This window comes from Rhamphochromis longiceps, linkage group LG11 (genome assembly GCF_057381845.1).
Source record: "Rhamphochromis longiceps isolate RC_006_pf linkage group LG11, R_longiceps_female_GT1.1, whole genome shotgun sequence".
NCBI lineage: Eukaryota > Metazoa > Chordata > Actinopteri > Cichliformes > Cichlidae > Rhamphochromis > Rhamphochromis longiceps.
Window position 1 is genome coordinate 30,644,241 of NC_140567.1, and position 22,696 is coordinate 30,666,936.

Sequence of the window (22,696 nt, forward strand, 5' to 3'; positions counted from 1 at the left end):
TTTTCGCTGAAAAGACGATGATGGTGATTGGGGTTCCCACCCACAGCTCCATCTGTCAGAGATGATTGAGCAGAGCAAGAAAATTACACCTGCTGTCGGAGCGTCACAATGGACTCCTATCACCTCAGAAAAACAGACGTTTAATTATTGTCTTTAACCTGACAGAGGCTGTATGATGCAGTGAGAAGAAGTGAAGAGGGGTGCTAAATTAGGGAAAGGAAAGCTTTATGGTACTGAAAGATGGATTAAAAAAAAGGCTGTGTGGATTTTAGTCTTTTTATGTTGACAGTAGGAGAAATATAAAATAACACGAGCTTTCTCCTTTAATCAGATGATACAGTTGCATCTGAAAGAATACACTTTACACGAATGTGTTCCTTGTTGAATGTGTCTTGTTTTGTTCAAATTAACTGTGGGAGTGAGATTTTTCTCCCTTCATCAATGTTTCATCTCCTTCATTTTTCATTCCTCTAGAAAAGGCTGAATCTTTCCACTACGCTCTCCCTGTCAAAAAGTATTACCTGAAAGCTGAGCCCAGATGCACAACTGTTGGACAAAATACTGGCAAAGGAAAAACAAAAAACTGTGATCAACTGAGAATCATCTGTCTGCATGTTGAAACCATGTATACATAATGTTTTATGAGCAATAAATTCAGTGGACAAATATGTTAAGTTACCCAAACCTGGCTACATATACAAAACAATGGAAGGCTGAAATGTCTCCTCCCTCTCTTCCTCCTCCCTCCTTTGTCTCCCCTGCGGTGTTAATTGCGCTGAGGAGGAACTGTTGTTTTAAATTTAGCAGCCTTAATAAGGTCTGTTAATCACATTGTTAACGAGGCAGAGGGAGGGAGCCGCTGCAGAGGTGGAAGATGCTCTGCGTGCGCGCGTGTATTAAATCTCCATATCAATAAGCTGAAGTCATCTCCTGCTTATGTGTGTGAGAGTCGCATGTTATAATAGGCCTCCTCATCAGCTGATTTCCTCTTGTTTTCTTCCTCATCCTGTTGATGTTTTTAGTGTTCGCTCTTATGCAAACACTTTCTCTCATGGCCACAAATGACTTTAAATATTCTCTTAGATTTACCTTAAAATCTATCTTCTAGCTATCCACTGATGCTTAAAAATCATTTGGAAAGTATAAAAAGAAGTTCATTTCAAGCATCTGATAAAAGAGAATATGTCTGATGTATTGCAGTATCACACAAAATGAAGGAATTTCTGACCTGTGTGCATTGCAGTTTTTTGAATAGCGTGCAATAGGGATGGACAGTTGTCTGCCTTTTCATATCACCATATTTTCATTATGAAAGACTGCAGATAAACAATCCAGTCGCCATCGGGCATATGGGCCAGAGAACCTTCTATGTAATCACTCATGTTAAATGTCAGCATGGGCAATTCTACAGTGTGGTATTTTGGTTCATTTTATTAGAAAAATATGCAAACGAGAACAACTACATTTTGAATTCAGCTCCAGAAAACACAGGGAATATGATAACAGAGAGCACAGTGGGGGGTGGGGGTTGGGGGGGGGGCGTTGGAAGACACCGTCCATCTCTTTCTTTCGGCTGATTTGTATCAGTTTAATAAGGCTACCCACGTGACGGGCTGATAAATGAGATAATAAGACATGAAACACACGAGGCAGAAACACTAATTATGTTATTTCCCAGATAAATAAGCAAAGGAGCCATTAAAAGTGTAATTACCACATGTAAGCATCAAAAAATGGAGCAGACCCCTACAAACACACACACCAACCCTGATGACCCCACCTTACCCTTTTCAGCTGACTGCTAACTGTTAGCATTTGAAGCTGACAGGGCAATCTGTATTCCAGCTGCTGAATCACTCTCAGCACCAGCCGCACCAGCTGAGAGCGATCTGCTGCGATATCTCCACGGGCATTAATCTGTGTGGGAGAGGAAGGCAGACACTGATCAGCTTAACTTCAGCACGCTGCACTGATGTCTAATGAGATGATTTCTCATTAGTCCTGATTCCATACACTCTGCTGCTTCGGCCTGCTGTGAGGCTGAGCCACGCTCCACTAACATACCCTCGCGCAACTCTTCACCTGAAACCGGATGCCTTCATCTCGGGCTGTTTGTGAGATTTTAGATTAACATCCTGTTTAAAATTTTTAAGAGACTACCAATGGAAAAACCAAACAAGAAAGTCAGAGTCTCATCTGTCCTTTATAACTGCTGCAGGAAAGCAAAATGGATTAAAAGTCAATTTTATACTCATCAGTTAAAAATCAATATAATAAGGAGAGATCGTTTGGAAGTAAAGATGAAATTAATTGGAGAAACAGCGTGTAACATAAAATTCTTTTCGGTTAATAGATTCTGATGAAAATCCACATCTTAGAGCAGATGATATGAAAAGTAGGAAATAGAGATGGGAACCCCCGGAGTTCAGACAGTTGTAGTGGAACACAGTTAGCAAATGACTTGAAGTGGCTTCGGTTGAGATGTTCTGCAATCTGGATAAGATGGAGATGAAGTGGAGGAAGACTGCATGATAGATGGTCTGAAAGGTAGTAGAGAAGTAGCACAGTGGCAATAATATTTGCAGAACAGGGATGCATGCAAATACAAGCAGGCAAGAATTAAATGTTAGAATTAAGTGTTTTTCTCTGTGTGTGAGAGTGTGTAGTCATCCCAGCATACTAAGTAGTTGGTAAATGCATTAGATTGAGACTGTTGGAGCTGCTGTGGTCACTGGGTCTGAGGGCTGAAAGGGTTTCAGTGTTTGAAGTGGCAGACAGCATTTCTCACTCAGGGGAAACATGTTACCTCTTGTGGAAGTGACGACAAGGGCGACGGTTGTTCATTGGTGATTTTTGTCCTTACACTGGAGCTGAGATAGGTTCTCCCCTGCTTTCAGTCTTTGCTCGAAGCCACCATGTCCTGAACTAAAGGGGTTAAATGATTCTGTACTGACTGTACTTTATATTTATAGTGGCCATTTTACGGAACCATTTATAGATGTGGCGGTCAGGCTGACAGATGCACCGTTACACTGAATTAAGAAAAGATTTATTCGTAAGTGGTCGTCAGCAACCTTTTCTCTCCCACTCATCTGCCTGCAGGATCTTAGCAGGCATAGACAGCCCTTGCTTTCTCCTTGATTTTTCAGTCATGTCGTTGTAGGAAGATTTAAAAAAAATCATGCATGCTCCCTCCAGTAAAAGCATATTTCATCATCATTAATTATTAATACCAGAAAAACTGCTAATTAAACAGGTCATATTGCATTTTTTCTGTCCAACAGTTCAAAACTCCTGCTTTAATGATACAAGAATGCTTCCATATTAACTGCTGTTACTCGTACAATGACCCTCTTCGCAGCTTGCTACCGAGACCACCTGACATATTTTATTTGCAGCTGAGTGGACACAGGAATCTTAGCTGAAGTTACAATCTAAATAAATGAGCCCCTTTACACTTTAGTGAACAAAAACTGTGGTGGTAAAAATCAGAGTGAGTCAATTAACTGGAAATTCATGCGCGCGTGTGTGTGTGTGTGTCTAACAATCCAGGTCATAGCTTACTGTAAAATGAGGTGGCATCACTCAGCCATGGAAAATACAGCCCCTCCTTGGCAAGGTGGGGAGTGTGCGGTCAGGAAGGACAATAGCACACACCGTATTTCCATCACTTCAAAGGACATTATACTGACTTTTTGTGCATTTCCTTCCAACTTAACCTAACTATGACCTTAACCTAAACCTGAACTCATTCTGAACATAAGCAAGAGGTTTATAGTAATAAGGTTTAATGATTTAATTTCTGTGCCCGAAAGGAGCAATATCTCCACAATGTGACTGTGTAAACAGATTTGTGACTCCATTTCCCTGAGGACATAAATACACACACATACACACTTTCTCACTCTAAGGTCAGTTTAGTCTACTGCCAGGAGCATAACACAAGTCTTAAAAGCTCTGCTGCTGGTAGAAGAACAGCTCAGGACAACACACTCTGATCCAGACACATATTTTATTTTAAAAAAACACAAAAAGGACAAACATCAACAAAGCAGAAACCGAATCCTTTTTGGGTATTTTGGAAAGTTTTCACCATGAGAGCTTTATTTCCATAGAAGGACTGAGTTGCACCTCTGGCCGTTAAAACGTCGCATTCTTTGAAATGTAGTTGTGTATTTTAGGGTGTCATTTTTCTGGTGAGTGTTATAGTTTAAAGATCTGGAAGCCGTTGGAGCTGTTATAAAGATGTACGACCTCGTTGTCGACACGAGCAGCTGTGTGATAACATGATGTCATCATGAACCAGTACAGACTCTTCTTTGGCTTCTGCCTTTGACGGATTATAACGCAATGTGGGAGTAACTGCTTCAGAAATGGAGATAAGTCTGTCTCTATAAACTTGAAGCCCAAAAGGAGTAAACAGAGGTTTGAGAAGATGAGTTTCCAGTGTCTGTATATGGGATATCTTTTATTCTGTCGGCACTGCATGTAATCTGTCTGAGTGATGATCTCTGTTCCTATTCTAGTCAGAAACGACCAACTCTGCTTGCTTTTGAAAAAGATGCACTTGTAAAAAGAACTCCAAATACCAGGCTACATATAACAACACTGAATTTCACAAAAACAGTGTTGCCAGTTAATATTAAAGGTTGTTTAAAAATACACACATTTTTAAAACTTTTAAAACTCTTCAAACTGGATTTTAAGACCCAAAGGCATGACATCAGATCTGAGCAAACCTACATTCGTCTTCTGCAATCTCTTATCTTGCAGCATTTCTTTTAGATATCTTTTATAGATCTTGCATTTATATATTTTCTCCCATATGCCGCCTTCTAGTACTTGTATCAGAAGCTGCATTCTTCGCAATTCTAACTTGAACACTGATTTGTGAACACAAACTGAGGTTTGTGTACTCAAATCATGACAGCTTGGTTCTAAACTTCTCCATAAAGCTCAGACGTAAAGCTCTAACAACTTCCACAGTATTTTGTCCTCTATATACTTCTGTATGTTCAGGCATATCATAAATACCCCAAGTCTCAGGGATGTCGCTCATCCAAGCTCGAAATGCAGACTTTGACACTCTTTAAAGAGGACCTTTGTCTCTCACTCTCCATTCTGCTGTAAGCACTTACACCTTGGCACTTAAGCCAAAGGACACCTTGTGCATATTTCTGAATGGCCAGTTCAATCTAAAAGAAAAGCATGAATTGACACCCTGGGGTGAGAGTAAGTTGGAACTTTCCACCCAAAGATGTTTTTTTATATTAGTTACAATAGGCAAAGGAATTTTAAATGAGATTTTCCAGCTACCTGAGAAGCAAGTTATTTGTTTTGGTGGTGCTCATTTAAAATAAATAATAACATAAATATATTTACTAGCAATTAATAAATGATACACAATTCAACACGGAAGCTGGGATTAGCCACATAATTCCCTCTCTGATAATCAAAGCAAGCTGGATACTTTGCTTTAGCATTGATGAGAACTCTATAACTCATTAATGTATCTGGAATATTTGAGCAGCAGTCACTTTTGAAATCCATCACATGATCCTCAAAGGATGTCCCCAAGACTCCTGCAGTCTCCGACTTTGTACTTTAACACTGAAACACCCTTGACAGTGATCATTACTGAGGATCAACGCAGGTAAATAAAAATAAGATACCAAGATATTTAATGTGGAAAAGATGGAAAACATAGAAAAGCAAGTTACTAGTTTGACAAGTTTGATGCTATCAACTATTTTTCAAGGGTCTTTCTCATGTGAGAAATATGTTTGTACCATGAGAGAATTTCAAATCTGAATTTCAGTCTCTCCCTCACTACAAAGGTAAGTTCTGTATAATCCACCATGTCTGTGAAGTCTCAATGGCCAGCTCACGCTTGCTGTCCCTTGGTGTGCATGACATCAGTATATTTCACAGTGTCATTTCCTGTCAAGTTTTTCTTCTGCTTTTCAAATCACTCTGCCCCTTTTTCAGTGGAAAAGCGACACACACAAAGTGATGAGGAAAAGCCGTGACATTAGGAAGCTCAGGCGCACACAGTCATAATGTGCGAGCAGACGCTGGTTCTTTTGGATACAAAAACATATCTTTTGTTCTTTTCCCTCTGTCAACAGACCATCAAGGCAACATCTCCCCTCGGCGACCCCAGGGTGACCTACAACCTGGAGGAGGGTCAGGTACCGGAGACCAACATGCCAGTGCGGTTCTACATGAAACCAAACCGGGCCGACGGCTCGGCGTCCATCCTGGTAGCCGAGAACCTCGACTATGAGACGACGCGCTTCTTCACGCTCAGAGTGCGCGTGCAGAATGTCGCTGCTGTGCCGCTCGCCTCCTTTACCACGGTCTATGTTAATGTGACAGGTGAGTTTGTATGGTTAAGGGTCAAACATTTTCAACTCCTTTAGCCAGACTGCTAGTCAAAAACGTGGATTCAGTCCCATAGGTTTGTACAGGTAACCAATCAACTTACAGCTCTTTCATTTAAATAGTACAAGGCCCCTGTTGGCTATATGCACTCAGTGTGAGTGAGTCTCAAAGATGAGATATTGACTTATTTGCATATTGATAGATATGTTCACAATTCTAAATATGCTATATTGATGAACAAAGCAAAGTATTTAGTGGTTTAAAAGTTGCCATTACAAGGACTTTAAAATGAGTAGCAGAGCTCTGACCATCAAATGTAAAGAAGCCGTTGGTGAGCAACAGAAACTCGGGTGTAATGAGAGACAAGCTGGAGGAAATGACGAGAAGAGAAAGATTAATGAAGTGCGGTTCATATCCAGGGTCGTTTCTGGCAGAAAAAGAAGAAAACAGAAGCGACCGGTGGTGTCAGCTCCATGCCGTCTCCCTTTAACAGTGACTCACTTCCCAAACAGCATCTGTAGGCGGGTGGAGAGAAGGAAAGAGGAGAAAACACTTCCTGACTTTGATTGGCTTTGAACAAACCCACATCGGACGCTGTAATTGGCTTAGCGGAGCTTGAAAGTGAGCTGACAAGCTGCTTTGTGGACTCTTCAGGGTGTTTGGAGGATAATTCCTCACTAATAACTCAGTTTTCATTAGTGAGGGTAGACATAGTCCAGCTTCACTTTCTGATGGACTTTTTTTTTAAATTTTGCCTTTTTGTCTCTTTCTGCTTTATTTCACTGTAATTCATCTTTACTTTTTAATCTCCTTTACTGCTGTTCTAAAGATCCAATCTTATTTCTGTCTCTTTGCCTTCTGTCTTGCTTGTTCTTTCTTTCTGTCTTTGTTTATTTCCTGCTCACTTTTCCATTCCTTCTAGCATTTTCTTTCTCTGTCTGTTTTTAATCCACTTTAATCAGCTTTCATGGACATGACAGGCTGTATGTGTTCTTTTGCCAGATCCTTCAACAACAAAAAAATATGAATGTGGGAAAATAAAGGATATTTTTTTCTACTGTTTCTTTTTGTTTTTTTCCCCCTCAGACGTGAACGACAACGTTCCTTTCTTTCTGTCGTCCACCTATGAGGCCACGGTTCCCGAAGGAGCGCAGATGGGCACGTCTGTGGCTCAGGTGTCAGCCACTGATCTGGACTCTGGTCTGCACGGGATGGTGAGAAACGTCTGTACTGATCGTTAATGATATTCTACTTCCTGTTCTTTTTCTGCTTCACTGCATCTCTCTGTGTTCTTCAGATCCACTATGTGATCCTGAAGGATGAAAGTGGGGACTCTCAGTTCTTCAGCATTGACTCCCACAGTGGGATCATTTTCACTCGAGCCTCTTTTGACCGTGAGCAGAAAGCTTCATATCTGATAGAGGTGCAGTCACAGGACGGCTCGGAGTCGGCCCGACAAGGCCAGCAGGGCCAGCCTAACACAGGTAACGCACAATCAGAGAGAAGGCCTGCAGTCCAATTAATATAAAAGAGATCATTTGCAGACCTTATAAAACGAAAGTCTAGAGAGTCTTGCATGTGTTTGGATACGTTGAAATTATATTCCTGAGCAAAGCCTCCGTCCAACTTTGACTCAGACACAGCCTATGTCAGGATCTTCGTCACCGATGTGAACGACAACGCCCCGGCATTTGCCCAACCGGTGTATGAGGTGAGCGTGGAGGAAGACAAGGAGGTCGGCTTCGTCCTCATCACCGTCACGGCCAACGATGAGGATGAAGGTGAGTTAGAATCTGGCAGTTTTTCTGTCTCTCTGGGATGCACCTGTTGTTGTTGCTGTCAGTGGTGGCAGTGAAGTCAGTTCTTTGTGATTTCATGTGAACTTCAGTCAAACTGATCAAAGTCTCTGACTGAGTGTGCAGTTAGTCATAAAAACAAGTGTTGAGCAAGAAATTAGGTGCGTGAACTGAATGATCTGTTGCCTGCCTCTCTGTCTCTCCCCTCTCCCATTGAGCGCTGTTTTCTTTCCATACTTTTTTATAATCTTTCTCCTCTTTTTGCCTCTTTGCTTCTGTTTGGATGATTTGCATCCCCTCTTCTCCCCTTTCTGCTTTTCTTGTCTCAATCCACTCTAATTTTCTGCTCTCTTCTTTTTTGAATTTGTCTCTTCTCTTGATTTTTCTTAAGATAAACTTTGCTCTGTATAAGGTGACATTTGTTTTCTTCCACTGCAATAGCTGGTGGTCATGTCTCATTGTAAAATCTTACATTAGAAAGTCTGGATCAGTTTAACAAAAGCACACCTACGTTTTACAGCTTAAAAACCACTTAATTTTTATTGCTGTTTATTGAGACTGTGGGCAATAAATTTGAAGAGGTTTTGTTTGTTTGTTTTTATGTGTGTCTAAATTCAAAATCAGGCTGCCCAGGTTTAAACTAATATGTTACTTGCTTTAGTGAAATTATCCAGTTTGTTGTTGTGAGACCTCACATGAAAGCTTGATCAGTGTTAAAGTGTTACCACACAGGATTTATATGGTGGATGATATTATCCATTATCTATTCAGACCTGCAAATCACTCAGTCCGCTCTTGTTGTTGATGTAATACAAAGTGGGACACGCTTAACCAGTGTGGTTCACATACACAAAGTGAATGAAAATGAATGCTCTGTTGAACTGAGAGTAAACAGTTGTGCAGACAATCGGGCTTTAGATGTGAGGCAGAATACGGATACTCAGCATTACAGTAAATGATCTTTGATGGCACTCTTAATGTTTGCAGTTTCTGTTGTTTCTGGTCATTAGTTGAAGTTCACAGAGTGTATATTAAAGATGGATGTAGCAAAATTACACCAACAAAAGTTCCTTAAACCTGTATTATTTTTGATCGCCATTAATGGCTGACTCCTCTGTTTGCAGGCTTGATTGTACTGAAAGACCCAGAAAAATGTTGAAAGTACAATTTGTAGTAAACTTCCATGTAAATGCTTCTTTGCTCGCCCAGTGGCTGCCCACTGCTTCACTGAGTGAATGGGTTAAATGCAGAGAGGGATTTTCCCCACGGGGACCAATAAAGTACACTTTCTTTCTTTCTTTCTTTTCTTCTTTAAAAAATATCTAAATAAAATCACGAGAACCAGTGTGGCACCCATCTGTTTATAACTGTTAACTAATCATTTATAGTTACTTGTGTAACTTTGTTTACTTTGTTTAATGCACCAAATAGAGGTAGCAGTCTTAGTTTTATTCTGTTTTCCATTGTGTACTAATTATAAAACCGTTTAAATGTATTCAGACTTCACAATAAAACTGAATACAAAGCCCAAGTCTATACCACATGAAAACATGTACTTTTAAGCTCTACACTTCCCATAGGTCTCCAGATGACTAACGTGAACAGAAATGTTTTTTATTGAGCTGAATTCAAATTCAACTTTATTCAAAGAGCTCTTTCAAGGCCCTTGTACTGTAAGGTAAAAAACATATTGCATTAAAGGATGAACCCCCAACAATGAGATGATATCCTATGAGTGAGCATTTAGTGACAGTGTGAAGGAAGAACTCAGTTCATATATTCTGGATTTAACAGGGAAGTAGATAAAAAGAAAAGCTAGTTAAAACAGACTAATATGGGATAAATATCTCTCTTTCTATTTCCTGTTAGTACTCTCACTGCAGTGTTTTGGATCAGCTGAGGGTTTTTCGTGAAACTTTTAGATGATCCGGATAATGAGGAATTACAGTTGAGTATTTCAGCCTCAACATAATAAATCCATGAACTAGTTTGTCAGCATTACTTTCAGACAGGATTTTTTGTTTAGTTTTGACAATGCTACGAAGATGAAAGAAGGCACTCCTGTATATTTGTTTTATGTGCACATTGAAGAACATATCCTCCTCATACAGCATGTTCTCAGCTCCTCCTGTAAATTACATCGTAAATTACATATCGTCCCTATAGTTTTACTGATTTGTGTCATCTGGCTTCACAAATAAATACAACTGGTTGTTATCTGCATGGCATTGGAAATGTATGCATTGTTTTCTAAAGATATTACCTGAGAGACCCATGTGTAAATTAAAAGGTATTGGTCCGAACTCAGGACCCTGTGGAACTCCATGACTAACTTTTATGCATGACAAAGAATCCTCATTTATAAAAACTAATTGACTTGATTATGTTTCAAATCAGTGCATTTTCTTTAATCTAAGTGGCATGCATGGTAGGTTTTGGTTAACAGTAATTAGTCTCACACTGATAAGAAATTAGCTTCGTTAAACTGATAATGTTAGATAAGTAAACATTGCTTCTCAAGCTGCGCCTCCCACATTTTGGAAGCACCAGAATGTTAAATTACCTTAACCTACGTGACAGTATTTTAAATTATAGCATTTTTGGTTTAACCTACTTACCTAACATCAGAGTGCCTCCATTCATATTTGATATACAGGTTATGTGGAAAGTATTCTTGCTTTTTTTGTTGTTGTTTGCTTTGTTTTCTTTTTTTGGAGGGTAATTGGGTAGTTGTGTCTGTGCTAACAGAAGTACATTTAAGTAGTTTTAAAAACTGATTTTAAAATTTTCATGCTCTTCAGTTTTCTTAATTTATTAGTCCCCGTTCTCCTCACTGTTGTCACTCGTCTCCACTCTCCTTATTTTCTCTCCTCTGTTTTATCTCCTTCTCTCTTCTTCTCTTGCTGTCACAGCTCGTTAGCGAGTGCCGCTGCTCCCTTGAGGTCGGCGGTTTTGATGTTTGTCTCTTTGTTTGTGTTTGTCCCTCATTCCTCTTCCTCCTCCGCTCTAAACCAATAAGCACCAGGAGGCAAAAAAAAGGAAAAATATCAGAAAACAACAAAAAACAAGCCTCTCTCTCTTCTACTCTCTCTCTTAATGACAGCTGTTGGCGTCAGATCAACGCCTTTGAGGTTTTCTATACTCAGAGCATGAGTGAAGGAAAGAAGAGTGATGTCTTATTATTTATTTTTCTTTTTGTAATCTTTAACCTTTTTTTTTTCTTGTTGACTGCAATATACTTTTATACGGTGTGACACAGTCTACCTCCTATTCATTTTCTATATTCACCCTGATTCCCTGAGGAGTTCCCCAAACTTCCAGTCACTCGTCTTCCACTGTCTCCTTTCTTAATACTTTTTCCCACAGTTTGAGCAGACTTCCGAATTGAGCCATTTACTGAATTTCTTAAAAATAGAAATAAGGAACACCTCGGCACGCAACCAAACTTGCTATAGGCTTCACTAACAAGCTATAGCGCTTAAAAGAATATCTGGATGAATTTCAGTCCAAGTCGTTCCTGCACTTTTGCATGTTGGCTGGTAGCAGCAGAGTACATGTGTAATTGAGAGTTTATAAATACCATGTTGCATGACTCATAAAGCCAGAATGACAGCAGAAATACCATCAGTCATGTCATATTTGCAGAATGCACATCCCTTTTTAAAGTTGTGATTCTCTTTTTTTTTTAGTTTGTCTGTTATTTCTATGACCACTAATTGCTATCCCCAGAAAATATTGAGATCTTTAGCAAAAACACTCAGTGGTCTGACAGGTAGGCAGGATAGTCAGACTTATCTAGAAGAGAATACAAAGTAATAATCTATCAGCTCTTTTCTAACTACAGTTGTAATTGAAGTTATTGAAAACAGAAATCATACATTCAAATAAGCCATTAAAGCAATCTGTTAGCAAAGGTACTTACATTTAACTTAGAACTGTCATTTTTTTGTTGATCATATAGTCTTCTGAGTCAAAATTAAATTTCCCCTTTCATGTGGAACATTTGACTGACACATGCCAACTGTTCATAATGTAAATGAAGTCATATAAGGATGTTATTATCTATAAAGTTACGAGGTTACATCCCGCAAAACATGAGGAGGAATAAAAGTAACATTTTAAATGCAAACAGAAATCCCCACAAGCTGAAAAAGTTACACTGTGATGGGACGTTAGAGACTATTCTATAACTATTTCTTACTGCAAAGTTAAAAAAATATTTATACTAAAATATTTGGTATGAAAAAAGGAAGGTTAGCCCTGTAGTACACTGGTAACCTGTCCAGGAAGTACCCCACCCCTCACTCTAGGCCCACTTGACCCTAATTTTGATTAATATAAGAAAACAAATAAATTGAAAACAGAAGTTTCACTTTATTTTCTGGCCCTTGACTTGTTGATTAATTTATGGTTCATTTTCATTTGAGCACCTTCATAAACCCTATAAATTCTTTTTCTCTGGGAGCGCTCCATATTTTGAGGCTTGTGTCTGAAAATCTGCTTTGCTTTCTAATTTTTATTGAAAGTAGTTCAGTCAGTCAGTTAAAATAGCTGTTTTATTTATTTTTCTCTTTTTTTATTGTTTTGTCTTTTTTATGTGGCCTTATTCCTGGAAATGTCTAGATTTAGTATTTTACCCCCCTCAGACTGATCCCGTGAGGTTCTGAAAGACGCTGAACACTGGATTAAGAGATGCTAAGATTGCAAAAAGCTGTACAAATCTTTAACCTTTTTTTCTTGCTGACGCTTTATCCCCACTTTTTTTGTCTCGCCAGAGACTCCCCGTAGTAATCAACAAACACTCCTCGGCCCTATACCACTTGGGGGTCCAAAGGCTCAGATAAAGAAAACCAGCCGTGTTGGCTTAAACATCCCTTAAACCTTCCTAACAGGCACGTTGGTAAGGGTGAGATTAACTAAACCCCCAGATCTGATCCATGCTGAATCAGCTCTGTGAGCGTAAAAGAGGGAGATCAGGGTGAAATGTTTGTAAATATTTATCATATGTCCATAATAACTGCATCTTTCTACCTCTAATAACTCGGTTGTTAAGTTCTAGTCATATTTGGTGGTTAGATATAACTAAACCTTAATTAGATTGTTTTCAGTGTTTGCTCTGTTGTTGCTCTTTTGTGATTTGCTTTTTATAGATTATAGCTCAGTATCTTAAAAAGTAACAATTGCAGTTCAGTGGCTGCACTGAATTGCGATGTTTGCATTTCTGTAATTACAGTTATTAGAAGACATGCGGGCGTTTGATTCACTGTTTCCTGAAACAAGAGAAATACCTTGTGTCACTTACTTTCTCTTACTGCTTTGTCTCTATTGTGAGAGCAGCAGAATCCAACACTTTGGTAGACAAACATTAGCACTGCCATCTGCCCTCCTAATGTTATCTTTAAGAGTGCTATGTTGCAATATTTTTAATGTGCTTCTATTTATATTTTGTTGAACATTTTTGTAATTACATTATCACATATGTTCACAGAACTCAAAGCAATCATTACTGTAAAATATAAAAAAGATTTCCGTGAATAACTGTTTTCTCTGACCTGTTTTTTTAACTTAGTCCAATTTTGCAATTTTTTACTTGCTTCCCAAACCTTTCTAGTTTCAGGTCTGTTCAAGTTATCAGTCAGTCGCCTTTTGAAAAATGACAGTTGGCAAAGCGACAAATCTGTCGTTCATTTGTCATCAAACTGTTGATTTATTTTTCCTGGAAAATAATATGCTGGTGAATAGTGAGCACGGACTTCTAGCCCATACTGATTTGCAGTCCTCGCCGTTGTCCATTATGTAATGCATAAAAGTTGTTTTATCTATCTTGTGTTTTATTGCACAAACACTGGCTTGCATGAGCTGATTCACATTCTTCTACAGTGAACATGTCCATGTTTCCAAAATGGCAAATGAGTCATTTTCATTATCATCTTATTGCAAGCTATGCAGATTTTAGGCTCATTTACCTCTGATGCATTTTGGTGTTTTTTCAGTCAGATTCCTTCCCATGTTATATGGAGATCAGATACATTGTTTATATGCATGTGTAGAGCATGTGTGTACATGTTAGGCAGATTAAAAAGTGTGCGTGTGTGTGTAATGCTAACTGAAGGTGAAAAAAATCAAACTCCTGAAAGCTCCAATCTCAAGTTTGATTAGCTGTAAACAGAACTCAAGGTTTTATCCTCTAAAATGCAGCAAAGCAGCCGTCACCTTGGCTTCAGCTGTGTGTGTGTGTGTGTGTGTGTGTGTGTGTGTTGTACATTATGACCACAGTTTGTTGTTGAAGCTGACAGATGTTGAAGCACCGGTGACCTTCATTCCAGACATAAACTGTAGGTCACTCAAACACAATTACCAGGGACTAAGCGCACATACGTACACACACGCCAACGCTTTCCTTTGCTGAATAGTTCCTGCATTTGTTTCAGCTTGATTTGGTGTTTGTTGTAATATAACCTAAGGTAGAGTTGAGGTGACGGGGGAAGGGCGGGTTTAGATTACCTCTCTTTACCCCCTCCTCTCCAACCTAAAGCTGATTAGGTGCAGCAGCTTTTGTCACCCGTCGTGTTTTCTGGGTAAATTTGGTCCTACTAGTGTAAAAAAACTGCCGAACTAAGATCATCTTGTAATGAGATCAAGGGGCTTTTTTAAAATTCTGCTGAGTCTGGCGTTTCAGTCTCGCGTCGCCCCTGGGTTTAGTACACATGCACAACTACCTACTACTGCAGTGAAGTTGAGCTAATGAGGTATGTGTGAATGTGAGTGATTGTTCATGTAATTTTACATTGTACTGAATGGAGGTGATGGTTATGATGGTTAGGATTGGATGGATCTGGGACACAAAGGTTCCTGATTTGCAGTCCAAAGTCAAGCCATCAGAGTGTGTAACAATTCTACTAAATGAAGCTTAGCCTGTTTGCTAAGTTGAGTTTGTTGCTGCATTTAGATACCACACTTCAGTCACTGCAACACAGCTTTAATCATAGCAGTGTTTAAGCCCTCAGCGAGCTGCTTATTCTTCTCTCCTTGCTGCCTTTAATGCAGTCTCTGAGTCCCCTGAGGTGGTAAGTTTGTATCACCCTTTCACAACAGGAAACCATATTGGCTTCCTGACCTTAGCTCAGCAGGGAGTGGGGGGACAATGAGGTCAAAGCCCAGAAAAACCAAAATTAATGTTGAACGTGTTTGTCATATTTATACATACAATTGTAACACACCTTTCCGTATTAGACCTTCCATCTGGTCTTTAGCAAAATATTCATCATCTGCTGGTAGCAGTGCACATACCTATTGTTCTAGGTTTTCCTACTAACAGACGAAACCATTGCCTCAAACTAATAAACATGAAACAGTGTGTTTTAAAGATGTGTCCTGTAGGAGAGCCCCAGAAATCTGAGTTTTTCCCCCTTTATACTTGAAAATTGTTTGCAGGCCTTGATTATTCTCCAGACAGACTGTTAAGATGCTCCACGATGATTTGCAAGCAAAACAAAAATGCAAAAATCCCATGCTTTTGCCCTTTCCTGTGCATCATCTTTAGGGACCACTGTACACAGTTTATAAGCAAACAGTGTTTAATGCTCTATCGCAGTTCCTCATCTCCAGGCCAATGCTATGTTTACATTTTATGAAATTAAAACTATACCAATATTTATTACTTGTGAAAACATTATTTTTATAGTTTTGTATCAGTTAAATTGTCACTTACACTCATTTGTTATGTACGCCTGTTCAACTGCATCTAATGACCCAATCACGTGGAAGAAATTCAGTGCATCTAGACATGTAGACAGAGAGGAAAAAAAACACCAGAATGTGGAAGAAAAGTGATTTAATTGACTTTACAGTTTTTCTCAGTCGCTTTGGTGCGTTTCTCAGATCAGAATTGAAATTCTCATAACTATTAGTTCAACCTCCACAACACTCAGTCATTTGTGCACATCATAGTAGCAATTTCTCCTCTCTCTGAACAAACTGCAAATGATTTTGGACATGAATCAGTTGCTTCCATACATTTCCCTGCTGCTTTCTGACATTTCCATTTGCTTATGTCATGTCAGTCAAAAGTAATCATACCTATGGATGCTGAATAGTCGTTCCCAATAAAACTAATATTCATACATCCATTGCTTGAGTCATCACACACAAAATTGTTGAACTAGTTATCACATGCCAAATATTGGCCATCTGTCAAGCAAATCCTATACCTTTCTGTATCATTGTTCCTGGAAATGTCTCCGAAATTGAACAATTGATCTCGGGTGAATTACAGCTGTCACTCATGAGGAGGCGTGTGAAAGTTTAGTTGTAACCAATGACAAACAACTTGTTCACTGTCAATTATGGATGAATCCTGTGAATCCCCAATTGGCAAGCATATATAAACTGCGCAGGAGCTAGTGTGTACCATTTCTACACTTCTGTGACACAAAATGGAAGGTCAGCACCGTGGAAGAGGGGTGAGGATGCGGGGAGGAAGGGGAAGGGGAAGAGGGAGAAGAGGCAGATATAGGCGGATTCCTAATGAAATAAGGGCTACAATTGTGGACCATGTTGTCAATCACGGCCTCACCATGGAGGAGGCTGGTCGAAGGGTGCAACCCAATATTGGAAGAACTACTGTCAGTTCAATCATTCAAACATTCCGTAGGGAAAACAGGTATGCAAACAGTAATACACTGTACTGTACTGTGCCATCTCAGACACATCACATGTTACTGTACTGTATTTGCAATTTCACAAAAAGTTTACTCTGCACCACATAGGATTGTAAGACAACCTCGCGGAGGCGGAAGAGGGCCCCTTTTTACCCCACAGCAAGAAGAAGCCATTTGTGCAATGGTCATTGCAAACAATGCAATAAAGCTGAGAGACATACAAAGCGCTGTCATAGAGAATTACACGGTATTTGGCAATATTGAATCTGTTTCAATTTCAACAATTGACAGAGTACTCAAGAAAAATGAAATCCACATGAGCAAATGGCCCTGCTAGCAGCCATGGATGCAGCATGTGACGACATCACAGCAGGGTCCTGCAGAGGATGGATTCGCCACTCCAGGAGATACTTTCCTCGCTGCATTGCGAGGGATAACATCTGTTGTGATGTAGATGAAAATATGTGGCCAGACAGACAGGAACGTCTGGATGTGTCAGAATGATTTACTGTACTGTTACATGTGCTGTTTATTGTTCACATTAGTGCACAGCTCTACCAAATGGGTGATTTTATGTTTACATGTATTCTACAGTGCACAAGTGACTGTAGCATATTTTTCTTTTGCACAATTCTGTAGGATTACAAACACTTCTACACAATGGAAATGTGAAACGTACGTATTCAGTGTCTCAGTTACTCCCAAGACTCCCATAACATCTACAGTGACTTTACTGCACATTTCAGATGGCTGTACAGGTAGGCCATAGTGCTGTCGTCAGCATTTTCAGGTGTCACCAATTGTTTTTGCAATGGGAAACACTGAAATTATAAACTGTCATAGTGGAAACATGACAATGCCATTTGACTATCTTGTTCATAAAGATGGTGTCAAGACTTTTCATTTTGATGGCACTGACAGTTTCATTGACATGGATACTTGCTTTTGAGGTATGGATAATCAATTCTGTGCATGTGACGTGCTTTTGCAGGCTATCCACTAGGTTTTGCAGTTTGCACTAATTGTTTTGGGAAATGCACTAACTGCTGTGCAAATGTTAATGGTGTTCTGAGAAACGCACCAAAGCGACTGAGAAAAACTGTAAATGCAGCATGGTTGTTGGTGCCAGATGGGCTGGTCGGAGTATTTCAGAGACCTGTGATCGAATGGGATTTTCACATATCCAGTCATTGGAAGTTCTGTGGGTGAAAATGGTTCTAACTGATTCGAACAGATAAGAAAGCAACATCAACTCACATAACAACTCATTAGAACCAAATATGCAAAGGAGTATGTCTGAATGCACAACACCTTGAAACAGATAGATAGATAGATAGATAGATAGATAGATAGATAGATAGATAGATAGATAGATAGATAGATAGATAGATAGATAGCCTCCACAGTCAACAGATCTTCTTCAGATCAGAGCACCTTGAAAATGTGGTAGAAAAGGAGATTCACATCATTGATGTGCTGAGTAAATATTACGGATCATATCAATATAGAAATATCTCAGGAGGTTCTAGCACCTTGCTAGAATCTATATCGAAAAGTCAGATATTAATATTTACAGAACTTATTATTACATGAATAACAGTTATAGCACACAATAACAGGAGAAGATGGATGTATCTATTCATTAAGTCCTCTTTTGAAGCCTCAAGATGAGCATATTTGCTTTTGCTAAAAAAAAGAACCCAAAAAAACATATGTGATGAGAAGGGACAGCCTGACTTTGCCCATTAACTAATTAGTTGTAAGTGACAGCCCGTTATTGAATGAGTTTGTGGTTTCATACCACAGATAACCTTTGATTTTTAAACATGGTATGACCAAGATTTGGAAAATAGACTTAATTCTTCTTCACTATGACCCAAAATGAGTGACTGAGCCCATAACATCAGTGTTTACAGTGATTAAGATTCACATCGATTTCCATTGCATCGAAAGTCTCTTTGGAACCACAGCTGTCACCATCTGTCACAACCTGGAAGATGCATATGTCTGGAGGGTCTAATGTCTTTGGACCCTCCAATTGCTCAGTCATGCAGCAGACTAATATTTAATTTTTACACTGTAAATTTAGCTTTCGGTTATTTGTATTCGAATTTGTCATTTTAGGATGCGTTTTACCGATTACTGGGGAAACCTTACTCCAAAATCTACCATCACATATCAGGCTTAATGTTTTCTGTCATGTTGGAATAAATACATGGCTCTACTCAAGATTTCTGGGTACTGCAGCCAGCTGAATTTCAAATATCCACAGTATCTCTTGCAGGCATCTGAGGCCACAACATGTGATATTTTCTAATGTGGTTGTAAAACGAAATGAAACTTCCTCCAAATATGAGTTTAGTCCTTCAGAGTGTCAACCTGCAGTCACTGCTCAGGGACGACTTTCCCCTCCGGTCCACCTCACAAGGAGCAGAGATCTGACCTTAATCTCAATTTGGGCCTCCTGCTAGGCTGCGAATTAAATCAGCTCTATCCCCTAGCATGTGCGTGTGTGTGTGTTCATATGTGTGTGTATGTGTTAAGAGGGCAACACCATATGGCCAGACTGATCATTAGGGAGGCTGCCGGAGGCAAAAACCGCTGGAGCTACTCTCCTTACACACATTTACACACACTCACATTTACACACACACACTAACTCGCTCGCTGAGTGTCACAACACATCGTGCTTGGAGGCTGTGACGGACCAGTGCACTTAAGCTTTTTCCTCGCACACAAACGAGCACACACACTCTCCAGTGTCGTAATGAAGGTCCTCCATGTCTCCACAGATGGTGTTTGTCTCCTAAAGTCTCATTGGTGCCGGTAAACAGAGAGCTAGCCGGACCAAGACAGACCTGCCTCTGGGCCCTGAACATACATCTGTGTGTGTATGTGTTTGCCATGTTTACCATGTCCCTATGTGTGTGTGTGCTGGCATTTCTTCAGTTCATCAGGAAAGTAGAGGGAAAGCCAACAGAGGAAAGACAAGGAAAGGAAAGAGACTAGAGAATGAGATGGAAAAGCAACAGAAAGATGAAAGAAGTGAAGGGAAAGAGGGATGAAAGTAGATTATCAAAACAAGTGGACAAAAAGCCTAAAGAACAGACGGAAGTAGGAGGAGAATAAAAGATTTGGGAGGAAGATACATGAAGGAGAGTTAAGGAAGGAAGAAAAGACTGTGGCAAGAAAAAATAATCAAAGGAAGAAAACAGGACTGCATAGCAAAGCTGAAAGAAATGGTAGGCTAGAGGGATGGAGGCACATGGAGAAAGCAGGAAAGAAAGAAAACTAAAGAGCCGTCAATGTGAGAAGAGAAGAAGGAGAGGGGGAAATTAGTCAAGTTGGATGTATACACTGTGGTTCGTGTAAACTCATCTTCAAAAACTGGTCACCAAAGCATTTAAGGCAAAGATGCAAGTCACCGAAAAAAGTGTATTCACATTATAAGAAAATGGAAATCTACATTTTTTTCCATAATTTAAAAACTGCTGTTTCAGTTATTTTATGTTTGATTAAACGGTTGATAAGCTGTCATGAGTCCTACGAATGTCACCAAGAGTGGGTCTCCTCCATTTACTGGGAAGTCAGTATCGCCTCATTGACTGAAGGTTATTTTACTCTGCTGAGCAGAATCATTAATATGTTTTCAGCTTAGAATAACATCAAGATTCGGCATTTGGGAGCCGGAGTAGTAACATGGATTAATCCACTTGACCCTAGATATTAAATATAATTTTCTTTTTTTAATGTAGAACTCAACACAACAGGTCTCATTCACCCAATGTTTTTATCTAAGTGCTTTCTTTCTAACTTTAACTCTCCAATGAATGAATCACAAGCAGATCTGGGTTCAGTCTGTTTCAGGGAGACTGGAGCAGCCAGGGATCGAACTACCAACCTTCCAATTAGCAGATAATCTGCTATACTTCCTTAATTAAAACTAGCCAATATAAAGTTTCTGTTTTGGACTTTACTTGCATTACATGACATCATTTTCATTTTTACAAGCTTTTTGATTGGGGTTAGACATCAAAGCAGTTAGCAAGACATAGAAAAATATTGTGGCATCAGTTCAAAGAATCATTTTTAATACTTAGAGAACTTATGGAAAAAACTGTGTATTTACAACACACATTGAAATAAAAGCCAACCATAGTTTTAGTCTGCAAAATCACTGAACATGTGATTGAAAATATTAGTAGAAATAGTAAAGGTAAAAACTACAAAAGGGTGTTTCGCTTTGCTTTCATTATTTTAGGACAAACATGGGGTTGGTGGGATGAAGGAGTCAGCTGGGGACAAGGTGAGAGGCAGTTGATTTGCTGTGGCGACCCTTAAAGGGAGCAACTGAAAGAGGACTTTGCTTTTGTTATTCTCCTTCTGGAAAATCCTTTTGTCCCTGTGACATTTGTCGGGTAAATCCACCAAGAACAACGCATGATGCCGTTAAAGAACAGTGCTCTCAGAAGTTTGCCACTTTCTGTTGCGACCAGTCCTTCAGGAGCAGAAAAAAAAGCAGGAAGGAGACCAAAGATTGCAGGAAGAGATGGGATCAAATGGCAGACAATAGAGAAATGAAGAAATGACAGTTTGTAACCGTGTCAGAGTTGAAAGTGAGTCGATGTCCCAAGTGAGCTGCTGTTCTTGAGGCGTTGTTTAGTAGTGAGGGTAACTGAAGTGAGAGTGAGCGGTACTGCAGACATCATAACTGGCTGCTGTGGTGAGCGGAAAAAGCTGCAGACTGAACAGTCAGTGTACATTCAGGCCATCACCTGTGGTCATGACTGAAAATATGTGGTTGCAAATAATATATGAAATTAGTTTCCTTATGTGGGTTCCCACCACATATCTGAAGTCTTTACTCTTTCTCTGAGTAGAGCAACAGCTACATTTTTGACAGCAGAGGTGAGAGAGTGGCATCTGATCAGGATGCATTTTCAGTACCTTTCACTGGACCCTCGGGCCGACTAAAGGCCGACTCGTGTCCGACTCATCTGTTCTGGAAACACAATGGAAAATGTGTGAGAGTTTCAGTATACAAGAAGTGTGTCTATTCATACTATCCAATTTAAATGGACCTAAATCTTAAATAGTCACAACAGAATAACCCAAGTTTCTGCTGTAACAAAAAGCACATCTTACTTTAATTCTGAGCCTTTCTGTAGGTCTCTAGAAAATTAATTGCGTGATGGGGAAACGACTGTTTGTGTGAGGAGATTTTGAGGAGGCCAAGGTATTAATAACCCCAACTGTAAGAGAAATACCTGATTCTACTGAAGAATTTGACCAGAAAGCTTATATTATGGCTTCTTACAAAACCTCATTTTATTATAATTCTGTGTGCAGAGGATTAAGGGTTTTCTCAATCCACAGTTTGAGTCTTACCTCAATTTTTGGTTCACATTTTTGGTTAACTTTTTTTATTTTTTAATGGGGCATAGATAAGAAAAAAATGGGAGACATTTTTACCACAGTGATAATCACTTGACTGTGACTGATCTTTAAAAATTAGAGCTTTCATCAGACTAGCACCACAGGAAGAGCATTTGCATAACATGAGACGCTGGTCATTAGTGTTGCAATTTTAGTATCACATCTATACACTTATATGTAATTATGATAACTTAATATTTTATAAAATGTCAAAAGATTCTTTATTTATGCCCCCGTTACCAGGCGAAATTTTAGTTTTAGAAAGCCCAACTCGTACTCTACCAAAGCAAAAATGCAACACAACAATGATGCATTCAACTGATATGAGTGATAGTAGCATATACAACTCTTCACCAGATGTGCTGGATTTTGCAGCCTTCTTATTTCAATAAAATTAAACAGTCCTTTTTGGAAGCAACA

The 22,696-nt window shown here is 39.4% G+C and overlaps 1 protein-coding gene across 1 annotated transcript in view; it reads left to right on the forward strand.

The window, feature by feature from the left end:
- The window catches only part of LOC146659523 (neural-cadherin), a 139,923-nt gene that overhangs the window by 82,760 nt on the left and 34,467 nt on the right, over window positions 1-22,696 (forward strand). Inside the window, exons 13-16 of the mRNA XM_085423617.1 lie at window positions 6,129-6,378; window positions 7,471-7,598; window positions 7,682-7,868; window positions 8,022-8,165. Of these exons, the coding sequence (XP_085279743.1) occupies window positions 6,129-6,378; window positions 7,471-7,598; window positions 7,682-7,868; window positions 8,022-8,165 (709 nt within the window). The remainder of the gene's footprint in view (window positions 1-6,128; window positions 6,379-7,470; window positions 7,599-7,681; window positions 7,869-8,021; window positions 8,166-22,696) is intronic.